The sequence below is a fragment of the Aulonocara sp. 'chitande type north' Nkhata Bay genome, linkage group LG5 (genome assembly GCF_057382095.1).
Source record: "Aulonocara sp. 'chitande type north' Nkhata Bay isolate Kocher_YH1m ecotype deep benthic linkage group LG5, A_spYH_male_GT1.1, whole genome shotgun sequence".
NCBI classification, from domain to species: Eukaryota; Metazoa; Chordata; class Actinopteri; order Cichliformes; family Cichlidae; genus Aulonocara; species Aulonocara sp. 'chitande type north' Nkhata Bay.
Window position 1 is genome coordinate 37,438,507 of NC_141348.1, and position 14,513 is coordinate 37,453,019.

Below are 14,513 nucleotides of genomic sequence, written 5' to 3' on the forward strand. Positions count from 1 at the left end.
GAGCAGGAGACCCACGCACACACGTGAACACACATGTAAAGTGGCCTTTATGGCCCCTGCATGGTGTCAGCACGGTGGGAGGCGAGAGATTTTTACATGAAGAAAAAAAAACTTTCTGGGCAAAATATCTCTGTTGTCAGCTTCGGCCGCAGGACTGGTATATAAAGCTTAGTCAAACCTGCAGTCAGGCATTGCTATGCATACCAAGAGACGGGCTGGTGATGGAGAAAGGCAAGGGCGGAAAAACGCGCTCCCCATCTGCACTATAGCTTAGCGCTCACCTTATCTGCAGTATGGGCAATTTAAAGGGGTACGCAGCTCCACCACTATTCAGCTGATGGTTAAAAGATGCGATCTTCTCAAATTGCAATGGCAAAATTAAGAGTAAAAAAAATAAATTTCATTTCTGCATATTTAGTTTATCTTCGAGAAGTTTTCAGGCATTTGATAAAAAGCTGATATATCAACCTGTGGCTACTGTTTTAGGAAATATGTGAGCATGTTCATGCATGACTGTTATTGCAGAAACAACATAAATGCTTGTGGGAGGAGCTTTTTTGATAATCTTTGTTCTCTTGTGCGTTATTAGTATAGTGGAAGTAATAACAGCTTTACTTCTTTTTTAATGCCTGTTCATGGCAGTTACACTCGCAGTCTTTCCTGGCAACACAATTCATGAATAATAGATAGAACAGAGGGACTAAAATAGAGCAAATCCTCCATCATTGCCCCTTGCTATATTCAGAATAAAGAACAAACTCTGTCCTTTCATCACTATTGATGATCACTACCCTCACGGCCCCCCTCCTGGACCCCCTGCAGTTTGCATATAGAGCCAACAGGTCTGTAGACGACGCCATCAACATGGCCCTACACTTGATCCTGCAGCATCTGGACTCCCCAGGAACCTACGCCAGGATCCTGTTTGTGGACTTCAGCTCTGCCTTCAACACCATCCTTCCAGACCATCTCCGAGACAAGCTTTCCCAGATGAATGTGCCTGATCCCATCTGCCGGTGGATCACTGACTTCCTGACGGACAGGAAGCAGCATGTGAGGCTGGGAAAGAATGTCTCGGACTCCCGGACCATCAGCACCGGCTCCCCTCAGGGCTGTGTTCTTTCTCCTCTGCTCTTCTCCCTGTACACCAACTGCTGCACCTCCACCCACCAGTCTGTCAAGCTAATCAAGTTTGCAGATGACACCACCGTTATTGGACTCATCTCGGACGGGGATGAGTCTGCCTACAGGAGGGAGGTTGAACGTCTGGTGTCCTGGTGCAGCCACAACAACCTGGTGCTGAATGCCCAGAAGACAGTGGAGATTATTGTGGACTTCAGGAAGCACACAGCCCCACTCCCCCCCATCATCCTGACTGACACCCCCATCACCTCTGTGGACTCATTCCGCTTCCTGGGTACCACCATCACCCAGGACCTGAAGTGGGAGCCCACCATCACCTCCGTCATTAAGAAAGCCCAGCAGAGGATGTACTTCCTGAGGCAGCTGAAGAAATTCAACCTGCCAACACGGACGATGATGCAGTTCTACACTGCAATCATCGAGTCCATCCTCACCTCCTCCATCACCGTGTGGTACGCTGGAGCCACTATCAGGGACAAACAGAGACTGCAGCGTGTTGTGCGCTCTGCTGAGAAGGTGATTGGCTGCAGACTCCCATCTTTGCAGGACCTGTACACCTCCAGGACATTGCGGCGTGCAGCTCGGATCTCAGCTGACCCTTCTCACCCTGGACACAGTCTGTTTGACCTGCTCCCCTCAGGCAGGAGGCTCCGGTCCATTCGCACCAGAACCTCTCGCCATAAGAACAGTTTCTTCCCCTCTGCTGTTGGACACATGAACAATAACCATATGACTGTTCCCGCTACTAACACATGACCCTACGCTGTGTTCACTGCATCATTCCATGATTGGCACTGATCACCACCTGCACTCATGTATATATCTTTCAACGTAGCACTCTTAATTCTTATTCTCATGTATATATCTCATGTATAGCTCATGCACATATCTTTCTACGTAGCACTTTTAATTCTTATCCCTACTTTTATTTTTTCATGTCTATTTAAGTGCTATTTATGACACTATGTTTGCACTGAAGCACCGCAGCAATTTCCTAATGTTGTAAACCTGCTCAACATTTGGCAATAAACCCCTTTCTGATTCTGATTCTGATTCTGATTCTGATTCTGATACCTGAGCTGGGAATCAATACTGGAGCTGGGAATGAAAGCGCCGTGGCCAGAAGTGACCTCCTCAGAAGCCAAAGGTCAGTGGGATTCCCTTGGATGAGCAAGGGAGGGAGGTGATTCAGGAGAAACAGGCAGTGGGGCAGACAGCAGGATGATTTGTGTGAGACCTGACTCTGCCAAGGCTTGTCCTGCCAGACCCCGAGACCATCATGGCTCCCAACCTCTTCCCTGCTGTCTGTCTGCATGCCTTCCTGCTGCCACACAAGCTGATACCTCTCTGTATCTCATAATGGCTTTCCCAGGTTAGTTATGACAGCATGGTCATTATTTATGAGCTGGGGGCCTGTTAGAAAGACTGCAAATGCTGTCTTTGAAACTCATTTTCTTACTATTAGGTGTTTTTCTTAAATTAAAAAGTGAAGGTTGTCTACACTCTAAATGCTCTGTGTGCCTTAATCATATGGGGATGTTCAAATGGCTGGCTGGTTGTATAAGTTGGCAGGCGAGGGTGTCAAGAATGAATTTGTTACCAAGAGGTATTGATTTCAGCATCTCCATCAGATGTTTTTTTTGGCTCACTGACATGCAGAAGAGAAAATAAACCTGAGAACTGAGAGACTGAAGGGTCATTCTCACTGATGGATTAGAGGACCAATATGTATATATACATTTGTATATATATATATATATATATATATATATATATATATATATATATATATATATGTACACCAACAAAAAATATATACCTACAAAAAATGTTTTTTAATGTTTGTAATGTTTTTTTAAGAAAGGTAGGTAGCTTCAGAAATACTGGAAAATCACTGGAGGATTAGCTGTATTTAGTGTTTCCAGGTGACACAAAAGTGAGCTTACAGTGTAGCAATTGGTACTGCCATTTAGCCGGTACAGTCCCTGGAGTGCAGTGGTCTTTTTATTGATGCTGGAGGTCTGTGATGCCGCCTTACTCCTTCATACTGCATTGCAGCAGCCACAGGTTTCCAGCACACACACAGACACACACAGGAACAAGGTTTTAAACATAGGGTCCACCATGGATCTCTTCAAAACCCTGGCCTGCCTATTACAAGCTCCATAATAACCAACATAATGTGATAAGATAGAAAACAGGAGAACAGACGAGATCGGGCGTGTTCAGGGTGGTATGGCCGTAAGCCGTAAAAAAAAAAGATAGAAAACAGGAGGCTGCATATCGCATTCATGTTTGGATTTTCTGCTGCATTAATACAGATTTTCTGCTTCCAGATATGATGATGCAACACTCTCCTGTGTAATTCCTCATTAACAAATTCTGTCATGCAAAATCATCAACAAGACTCCTAGAACAAGAACCTTGCACTAAATCTTATCCTATATATTTTGTGAATTTTCTCCTGATTCTTTTCACTCCTTGGGCTATAGAGCAGTCCAACAATTTTGCTGCTAAAGACATTTTTCCAGTGCATCTTCAGTGAGACTCAATTTATTTGGCCCTCTGGGAGATGAGTCATTTCAGCATTGCTGCTCAGGAACTGAGTTGCCCTGCAAAAGAGGCAGGTTACACATACAAATATGGGACCAGGAATGTGGACACAATAAATAAGTGGCTATGGTACATGGCTATAAAGCAATATAGCCCCTTTTGTCCTTAGTGTCCCCTGGAGCTAACAGTACATCTGAGGTAGAAATGGAGAAAGGGAGGATAGGGAGGACGGAGGACTCTGTAAAGAGAGGGAGGAGAAGAAAAAGGGAGGGAAGGAGAGAGTCATGCTCGTCAGATTGAGGCCCAGCAGGAAGAGGGCAGATGCTGGAAAAGAGCCAGACAACAGGAGAGAGACAAGGACACTGGCCCACTGCGGTATACTGCCAAGCTCCAGCACTCTTAGCCAGATCTCAGAAATATGCACATACGGCCACTACACAAGTTAATTTCTCAAAACTTACAGGCTTGTAGATTACCTGTAGAAGTTTGTAACGTAACAAAGCATGTATACTGCATGAGTTATGTTTCTGTCATGCAAGACAAAAGTTAGTACATGCATCATTTTGCATACACAAGAACACCTGCAGAAATGACAGCAGTATGGTCCTGATGCCGTAGGCCCCGGTCTGTATGGGCCTGGGCTCCCTTGCCTTGGTGGGTGCCGAAGGACAGGCGTGCCTACTGGGGTCAGCGGGGGAGTTGGCCCCAGGTAGGGGCATCTTGCTCCTCCCTTCTTTTCCTCCACATCCCCGGCTGCCTCCCTCTTCCCGCTCCAACACACCCACCCACACAAGTAGGGCCTTGGGGTGCGGGTGTGTCACCAGGGTGCAGGGGAGGCATCCCCCCCCCTCTGGCCCCTTCTGGCCACCTGTCCCTCAATTTTATTCCACAACTTAGACATACACATTACTGACACTCTCATAACACATACATATAGGGCCTTGAGGGTGGGCACGTTAACGGTGTCCAGTGGACGGTCTGTGTATTTAACCCCACCTCTAGCACCAGTGCCCACCTCTCAATTTTAAATCCATGTAGACATTGAGGATTCTCGGGAGGGGCCGTGCTAACACCTTCTGCTCTCTGGCAGCAGCACCATGCTCTCCCGTGTTTTAAATGCACCTTAGAACAACACGACGCAACACTACACATGAGCGAGAGGAGGGAGGTTGGGGTCTTCACACACCCCTGTTCTCTGCTGGCCATTGGGGCGGGGGGGCTGGGAGGAGGTGTTGGCCATCCGATTGGGATCTGGGATTCGGGGCCTCCCTGCTGCTGCGGAGCCTGGGGTGGTCTGCTTGCCTCCACCCCGGGGGAAAGGGTAACATCTCCTGGGTCTAGGTGCCGTTTCCCCCTCCAGCGGCAAGGGTACCTGGACCCGGGGTATAGAGTTTGTTTGGGGAGTGTGATTGTGTGTAGAGTGTCCATGTATGTCTATCCCTACATTGGGTGAGTGCTGAGTATTTGTATATGTGTGCATGAGGGTGGGAATGCATGATTGTGTCTGTGTGTGTTTTTCTCTTCTTTCTCTTTTTAAGTGCCCTTTCTCACTGTCCCTCTTCCCTTCTGTTTTTCTTTTCCTTCATCTTTCTTTCTCCCCTTCCCATCCCTCAGTCATGTCTGTCCCGTCTGTAACAACTGAAAATAAAATAAAATAAATAATAACAACAAAGGTCGATCAAATGGACCAATACGGCAAGGCCGTGATGATCCATTTGGCAAAGTAAATCCACTGGGTATCCTTGTTGGTCTCCAGACAACAATTCTGACGGCTAAAGAACCAAATGGGACAGGCAAAAAAAAAAGAAAGAAAAAAAAAAGAAATGACAGCAGTAAACTGCCCAAAACATTTTGACTCCATTCAGTTCTGTAAGCCACCCTGCTGCTGAAAGGAAGGTCTATGAGTCAGTAAATGAGTGAGTCAGTGTCACTGTTGCAGGATACTCTGATGTTGCATTATACAATGCTTCTGTATGACAAAGTGAAATTTAAGTCAAGGTAAGAGCTTGCAGGAGCACTAGGTTATATTACACCAAGGTCAGAGAAGAAATAAGATACTCTGTGTATCGGGGTAAGAGGGTAAAAATAAAACTTTATGTCAGTAAATGTAAGCTTTCTTTTACATGCACAGGAAGGCTCTGTAAATCAAAGTCATTACTTTGTTATCCACCCTTGAATATTTTGCTAAAGTGAGGTTTTGCATCCTTTTTGTAAAAGTTGAAACGGTGCATGAAAGAATTTGCTTTTTAAAAAACATGTGTATTAATGTCTGACTTCCAGTGCTTGACAAAAAGTGCAGCACAGGTGACCATTATCAGATGTGTGGGATTTACAGTGACAGCTACTATGTCACTGATGATGCAATGCCCTGGTTTTTGTTTGCAAGTGAACCAAAACATGTGCCCCTGCCTTAAGCAGGAGTCTGGTCTGCAGTCGACAATGCTGCTGAGGGATGCAGCAGCCACTCTGAGTCACAGGACACCTGAGCGGTGAGTCAGGGCTGCACAGTTTCCAGGGTCACAGTGCTTCAAACTTCGAACCTCACTCAGACGTGACTATTCTTTGTTGATCTAATTCATCATAGATATGTTGAGATAAGGACAATCCTAGAAATAGTATCAATACCAGAAGAAATTGTCCCAAGTCAGCATTGTCGCTGTAGCTGGGTGAATCGTTTGCACAGCCTCCTACGGTTGCTACAGAAACCATTTCTAGGGGCAGCAGAGGGAGGATTTGGACTGTGACATCACTACAGCATTTTTGGTGCCAACAAGATATTTCAGGTAAAGTTACAGCATGATGACAAAGCACATTTTATCCGCTTGCAGTCAGGTGGATTAGTTAAATATAAATGTGTTTAGGAAAAGTGTGAAGTCTGTATTTTCCATCTTTCCTGTTTCACACTTTCACATCTGGTGCATGTTTTACAGCATATGGTGCAGTACCCTACATTACACTACAGTACTTTGACTCCTAGCTTTCTGTGTGGCCTGTGGGGGGATGGATATACGTATGCTTTCTCTAATATGCTTTCTGGGCTTTTCCTTGTCTCACTGAAAGCTCTGAACACTGAGTCTTGATGCAGAAGAGTGAACTTTATGAATAGCCCCCAGAGTGCCATTATGTGTTCTCAAAAGAGCAGATGGATGAATGGCACCGAGAGAAACAATGGCAATATGTCTCATAGTTTCTATTTTTGGCAACACTGAGTTACAGTTTTAGGGCAAATACCGTACTATAAAAAACATATCATCAGCGCAGGAAGGAAAATGTCCAGTGCTATGAGTAATTGTACCGGACACCGCCATTTCTCATCTGGGTGCTTCTATAAAGTTCAAGGATGACATGAGGCAGCTCTCCTGGCAGACACTCCCCATGTTGGCATGCTGGGTATCATCAGAGGTAGCACGCTGCTGTGAGGCATGACTCCTCTCATGTGGAGAATGTTGGCATGATGAGGGCAGCAAAGAGATGAGAGAAAAGGGAAAGCTCCAAACAGGTCTCCTCCAAACCCCCCACCCAGAACTGAACACAATCCTGGATTTACATCTTTGAATCCGCCTGCAGCAGCAGAGTCGGAGAGAACCAGCCGTGGAGCTGTCTGCGATTTTCTGTCTGTGTGTGTTTGTGTACTATGCATGTAAGCTCAAGTGTATGCACCTTCCCCTCCCCAGTGCTTTCTTTTTTTCTAATGACCAAGATCCCACTACTGAGTGCAGTGAGGTATACCAGCTCTCACTGTCTTACAGCTGTGGAGTACTCCAGCATGCTCATTCCAACCACATGGACATCCACAGAGGAGAAGTGACACAACTTGGCACATATATCAAAGCCATAAGTGTACATTAAGGATGAGTAATTATTTGGATTTTAATTCTTGGTCTGCAGTGAATAGAAAAAGAAGATACAACGATACAGAACAAGATTTTGTGTTTGCATATTTGGCTTTTTTTTTTTTTACATTTACATTTCATTTAAGTAAAAAGTACAAAAGTACGACATGTATTGAAAAAGGTCCTGAATTGTAAATAAATAGGTTGACATGTTAATCTTTATGTATTTGTTGTCATGTTGCTATATTCTTAGCTCTAAATGCAGAAATGAACAATCCAGTGTTTTATCAATTTAGAGCATAACAACACCGATCTCCTAATAAGATAATCTCTAATGTCGTTCTTACCTTTCACAAAACCAAAAAATTAATAGAAGATATGTTGTACTGGAGATGTATCTTGCAAGCACAGCTGTCGAGCTTTGTAGATGATTAATGGTAGTGGGTAAATCACAAGATTCGTTTCATTTTCTCCTGGTTAAAAATACATTAAAGAAGGGGGAAAGAGAAAGTACAAAACCACTCAGCAGTTCTGAGGCAATGCACCTGGAGCTGCAGGACACATGGTGTCTTGTCTGCAGAACTGAGAAAACAGAAAACTCAGCAAAGAAGTGTCTAATGGTTAAACCAAGCCACCTTACTTTAAAGTATGTTTAAGGTGACTTTAAGTCATCTGTAGGTTTCTGTACCTTTTCAGATGTTAGGTTCACCTTTGTTACACATTTGTGCTTGTGTTTCTGTGAAATCTCTAACAACAGCTTTGAAGAGAAATTAACTTGTTAACATGGATCAAATTTTATGATACCCAGGCGGTCTCAGTCAATTCTGTGATAACACCATTACAAAGAAATACTTTTGTAGATCCCTTTAGAAAACATTACAAGCAGGAATATATCAATTTCATGATATAATCATAGCAACCTTTCTGAAAGGCATTTCACAAGGCTATTGTTACATCCCTTTGCTTTTTCTTGGTTAATGTTTCATCATTTTGTTTATTTGTTTCAATGCTGCACTGGGAACACAAGATATGGCTTTAAAAGCAACAGTCCGGAAACAGGATAGCATACTGCAAAGTCAATTTCAAGCAACCTTGGTGTCCTTTTTAGTGCTTGTGCAAAGTTTTTTCCTTTTTTTCCCTAGCTCTAGCTTGCAAACTGTAATTCTCTTTGTCTCATGGGAAACATGAGAATTATGGGTCACACTAGACGCCTCTGGATTTTAAAGTAGTTTCCTGACCTGCACGACAAATCCTAGATAGTCACATTTGCTGGTTCTAGGACAAGACACTGTATCTTCCTCAGCGGTGCACGTGTAACAATAGTAAAAATAACAATAATCATTGCTAGATTCACAATTTTGTCTTCAGGAAAAATAATATTTTTATCTTCCACAGATTGAATATAATCCATAGATGCACATACAAAGTACTTATAAGTGGTTCTTCCTCACTTTACCACAAAAAGAGTTTGCAGATAACATGAAGGCAATAAATTTCTTCAATGACAATAAATTATTGTTCTTACCATAAAGTCTAATTTTATAAGGCCTATCATTTTCAATGTCTGTTGACAAGATGATGTGAATATAGCCTTGAGGTCTTAGTGTTGACTTTATACAAAAGATGATTAAACCTTTAAATTTATTATGTTATGCTAGTGTATGGAAAAATGGAAATAACACCCCTGTAATCAGTCATAAATATATATAACTGAATATTAATGTTTCTAAAAATGTTAGCAAAAACATTTAATCTTCTTAAAATAGTGGTTCTGCATTTAAATTCCAGATACGTGCTGTCAGCCACCTAATAAAGTGATTTTTTACTGCTTCTTATTTCATTCACAGAGGAAAAAGGCACCATAAATTTAAACCTTTAATGAAGTTACTTCTTTTTTGGGATCGGTTCTTCATCTGATAGATCAAAGTCTCTTATGACAAACTTCCATAAGTCTCCAGTAAACATAAACATAAATAGACTCGTTTAAGATTTTGTAAGGGTACTGGGGCTTAAAACCCACAATCAAAACCAGTCACAGATACAAAACGTTCAAAAGGTTTTTTGGATTTTTTTAAAATTGTTAAAAATGCTGTGAGAGGACAATATTACATACAAGTTGGTCAAAAGAACACACTGACTATTTGACAAATCTTTAAATGTGTATAAAGGCACCATATACCACATATTCACCCCTCAAGACTCTATCTTCCAAGTTCAATGTTTAAGCCCTGCCTGAAAGCAACAATTGTACTGAGCCACTAGAGGGCAGTACTGAGCTATTTACAGGTCTATTTCGTCTATCAAGGTTCCACACCACGCATCAATTTTGAAATCAAGCATGACTCCACAGACTGTTCAGAGGCCTTAAAAACAAGTGAAGTACTTAATGATACATGACGCACTTGATGAAAATGGTGACTTTTAGTGTGATGTCCCAGTACTTAAAGATGCCAATTACATGATACTGAGAGAGCTCCAGATCCTCCAAATAAAAATAATTAATGTTAAATTTTTATGAGAAGATTGTTTAGCCAATCTATATATTTTTCATACCTTTGCTAAAAAAAATCGGCCTTTAAATGTTAAGGTGTCACATTTTAGTTATGCTATTCTAAAGATTAAATCATTAATCATTTAATATAGAAAATGATCAACAAGTGAATCTATATGAAAAGAACTACAACTCAGCTCTAAAATTAACAGAAGCAAAGTCATAATTGAACTTTTGTAACTGAACTTTTGTAAACTTCTCATTTATGATGCAAACACTCATGTATTATTAGAGAAAATGCTACTCTGTAACGAATTGTTGGACTGACTGGAGTTTTGCTTTCTGTTTAGCTACACTGTACCAAAAAGCTCACGTGCACAGTTCTGCAGGTGGGAGATGAAAGGCAGCTGACATCCGTTGGTGTGCCAGCTCACATAATGGCGCTTTTACATCTGAAAAAGAGAGCAGCATTCAGTAATACAGTGAGACTGTAGCCTTTCATTGTGTTCATGTAATCTGAAGCTGTGGGCTTCATTTTCCCTAAATAGTTACAGTAATACTGCTGCTTGGTTGATTCTGCCTTAACCATCTTTAAGGGAAGCGATGAATCGCCAAACCCAACCCAAAATAATATGCACCATTTTCCCCTCCAAGGACAAGAAAGCAAAACAACAGTTTGTGAAGATGCAACACAATGCCACGGAAGTATGAGAGGGGGTTACCCAGGAAACCACCGTAGCCATGGAGACTGCATCACAAGGCGGTTCAACAAGCGGAAGGCGGCGATGCGCCGCGCGTTCTACCTCCCTTTATCCATTCTGTCATCACTGCGCACATGACCTCAATCACACAATTATTCACAGTTTTCTTGTTTTCATGCTCCTCCTGCTCGCTTTGGACAAAGTTTGCTAAGATGCAGCACATTTATTCTAAAGAATATACGAGTGACAGGTGGGACCTGAGTCAGTTCATTTGAGTTTTATTCAATATAGGCTATATAGGCAGTTCTGGATTAAAATACACTGTACGAAAAGCTCAACTCATATTTTATGATAAGCGTTTCCATTAACAGCACTCTGCGTTTTTATTACCTGAATAATAATCCGAACAACATGTGGACAGGTTATGATATTAAATATAACCGAAACAGGCATTGGGCTATATAAATTACCATAGTCTATTGATTTCCACGAAGCACAAGACGTCGTTTTTGGACTGGTGGGTAGATTCAGTAGAAGACTATATGCTACACGTCTATCCCAGTCATGAACACCAACAACGGTCGCATTATAACATCAAGATATGTAGGCATCGTGTGGCTTTATACGCTGAAAAATGTCTGTTTTAACAAGCTTTTTTTTTATTGTTATTATTTCCTCTGATTTGAAGCAAACACTTTTCTGTGCGTGATTTTTTTTCCTTTTTTTGCTCAGGTTAATACTTGTTGATCACGGAGAAACACTGAAAACAGAAAAATCTTCACTGAAGTATTTTTGTATCGTTTCCATTTGCTTTGGTGCAAATAAAATAAAGATTAATACCTTGTTAAAACAGAAGTTTACAGCTTTCATCCACAGATATGGACTGACACGTTACGAGTGGCTATATAAAAATATTATAGGTACTGTCTCATCATGCTTCATAAATGATCCATGGCGGGGTTCATTTACACGTCCGTGAAGATCTTTTTGATGTTCACGCAGTTCTGGTTGTTTTCGGTGGTGAAGTTGGGTTGTTTGAACGCACTGTTGATGCCCTCCTCTATCACCATGTACTCTGACTTGCTGAGAGATGAGGAGCTGCACGACCTCCTCAGCTCCTCTGAGGGGAGGTGCTCACAGCTACCTGTAGTGTGATACTGTGGGTACTCCTCTCCATCAGTCTCTCTGTGGTAAAAGTAGTTGAAGTTGGACACAATCACTGGCACGGGTAAGGCAATGGTTAGCACGCCTGCTATTGCGCACAGAGAGCCCACTATTTTACCACCAATAGTGACCGGATGCATGTCCCCATAACCAACTGTGGTCATGGTGACAACTGCCCACCAAAACGCATCTGGTATGCTGGAGAAACTTGAAGTGGGGTCGTCTGCTTCTGCAAAGTAAACTGCACTGGAGAAGAGAATAACTCCGATAAAAAGAAAAAATATGAGCAAGCCAAGCTCCCTCATGCTGGCCTTGAGGGTCTGTCCCAAAATCTGAAGTCCTTTTGAGTGTCGGGAGAGCTTAAAAATACGAAAGACCCTCACCAATCTTATCACCCTCAGGATGGCGAGGGACATCGCCTGCTGACCGCCGTTGGTTTGCCTCTCGGCCAGCTCTGTCCCCAGAGTGATAAAGTAGGGGATTATGGCGACGATATCAATGATATTCATTATGTTTTTGGAAAAGGTCGTTTTGCTGGGACAGGCAAAAAACCTGACCAGCAACTCGAAAGAAAACCATATAATGCACAACGTTTCGATGACAAAGAAAGGGTCTGTGAATGGACTTGACGTGAAGGGAGCAGTGCCATTAACTGCGGGTGCCACTGTGGCTTGGTCTCTGTCATCCCGGAATTCCGGCAGAGTCTCCATACAGAAAATAACAATTGAAATTAAAATAACAAGCACTGAAACGATGGCTATCCCTCTTGCTGGCCCAGAGCTTTCAGGGTACTCAAACAAAAGCCAAACCTGCTTCTGGAAATCATTTTTGGGGAGGATGCGCTCCTCTTCTTTTATAAACCCTTCATCCTCGCGGAATTTCTCCATGGCCTCCTCACCGAGTTGGTAAAACCTGATCTCCTCTGAGAAAATATCAATGGGAACGTTAACAGGTCTCCGTATGCGCCCTCCTGACTGGTAGTAGTAGAGGATGGCATCAAAGCTTGGTCTGTTCCTGTCGAAAAAGTACTCGTTTCTCAGTGGGTCAAAGTAGCGCATCCTTTTCCTCGGGTCCCCCAATAGCGTGTCTGGGAACTGGCTGAAAGTTTTCAGTTGCGTCTCGAAACGTAAACCAGAAATGTTGATGACCACCCTCTCGCAGCATCCCTGGCGACTGCGCTCATATCTGTCCACCGACAGGTGAGGCGCTGAGAGCACGGCGGACTCCTCCAGCATGTTTTCCACCGTCATGACGCCCTTCTCCTCGGCATAACCCCGGTTGTCAGACTCGTTGCGTCCCCTGTGTCCCGCTGACGCGTGCGGAAGGATCACGCTGGAGGTCTGGTCATCCATACAGGTGGTTTTCAGTCTGGAGGAGCAGGGTGCGCCACGCCACTCCCAGCCAAAGCTTACAGCTTTGGAGAGTTGAGGCCGACGCCAGTTACAGCTCCTCCAACCATCACCTATCTCTGCCTATCCACACGCTGAAGCGCTGCACTCCCCTCTGGCTTTTTTTTTTCCAAACACGCCGACACCCACCCACAGCGCGCATATGTCTGACATACGTCCACCACCCGCCCAATCGGAAATTAACTTGACACTTAATGTCGAGCACCCACCCTTGTGTGGCGAGCCGAAAACACTTGATGAAATCAGATCCACACCTGTTAGATCCAAGTTTTATTCTTACGCTGTGAGCTCGTGCGAACCCGTTATTATCTTTATCACGTGGGAATGACAACAAATCAGCACGCCTGCCAGTTCCCTTTTAGCAAAAATAACATAAAGGGCACGAATCCAAAATGTATGCGATTCACCTCCAACACAAATGCAAAAAAAGAAAATCATAGAGGAAAGCAAAGTCCTCGTTCTAATCTTCAATTGAATCTTATTTGTCCTCTTTTCCAACAAAAACAAAACAAAACAAGTGTTGTTAGATACAGCTTCACTTTTCCAACAGAAATGACATCATAAGGATTTCGATAATCAACCGAAACAGAGGGATGTACCGGGGCAACTAGATACGTGCCGTTTTCAAGCAGCGCAGAAAATGAAATTCTTGCATTTCTGCCATGTGTCTTCTTTCTTGTTGAGGAGGTGTTGCTCTCCATGGTGCTGAAAACAAGCGCGCCCCAGTTGGTAAATCTATGCGCGCGCTCTTTATCAGCACTCAGCTGAGTTTATTACGTGCTCAATTTGTGTGTATTCGTTTATAGATGCTCTCCTGGATATTGCCAACATAGCACATAAGCTCCAGGATCAGTCACCTCATTTCCACTCGAAACGAGTGCCCTCACACACACACACACACACACACACACACACACACACACACACACACACACACACACACACACACACACAGAGAGAGAGAGAGAGAGAGAGAGAGAGAGAGAGAGAGAGAGAGACTTGCCATGTGTGCCATGTGTTGATAGAATCGCCTCAAAGAAGAGTCTGAGTGTCAGTCTTTGTTACGGCTGCGATTAATGACGAAAATGCAAAATCAGTGTTGTTTCTAATTCATCCTGACAGGCTTCATCAAAGGAGTCTGTCACCGTCTGTGGTTTAGGATGACAAGCAGGGTTAATGAGGTCAAATGGGATTCAAGGCTAATGCACAATGCACCCTT

At 43.3% G+C, this 14,513-nt stretch overlaps 1 protein-coding gene across 1 annotated transcript; it reads right to left on the reverse strand.

The window, feature by feature from the left end:
- Positions 1–7,633: 7,633 nt before the first annotated feature.
- LOC147331213 (potassium voltage-gated channel subfamily A member 3-like) lies at positions 7,634–13,897 on the reverse strand. The gene is made up of 2 exons (XM_086293378.1): positions 10,573–13,897; positions 7,634–10,472 (listed from the first exon to the last, which is right to left on the reverse strand). The coding sequence occupies exon 1, from the start codon at positions 13,235–13,237 to the stop codon at positions 11,687–11,689; it is 1,551 nt and encodes a 516-aa protein (XP_086149504.1). The 5' UTR covers positions 13,238–13,897; the 3' UTR covers positions 7,634–10,472; positions 10,573–11,686.
- Positions 13,898–14,513: the final 616 nt, after the last annotated feature.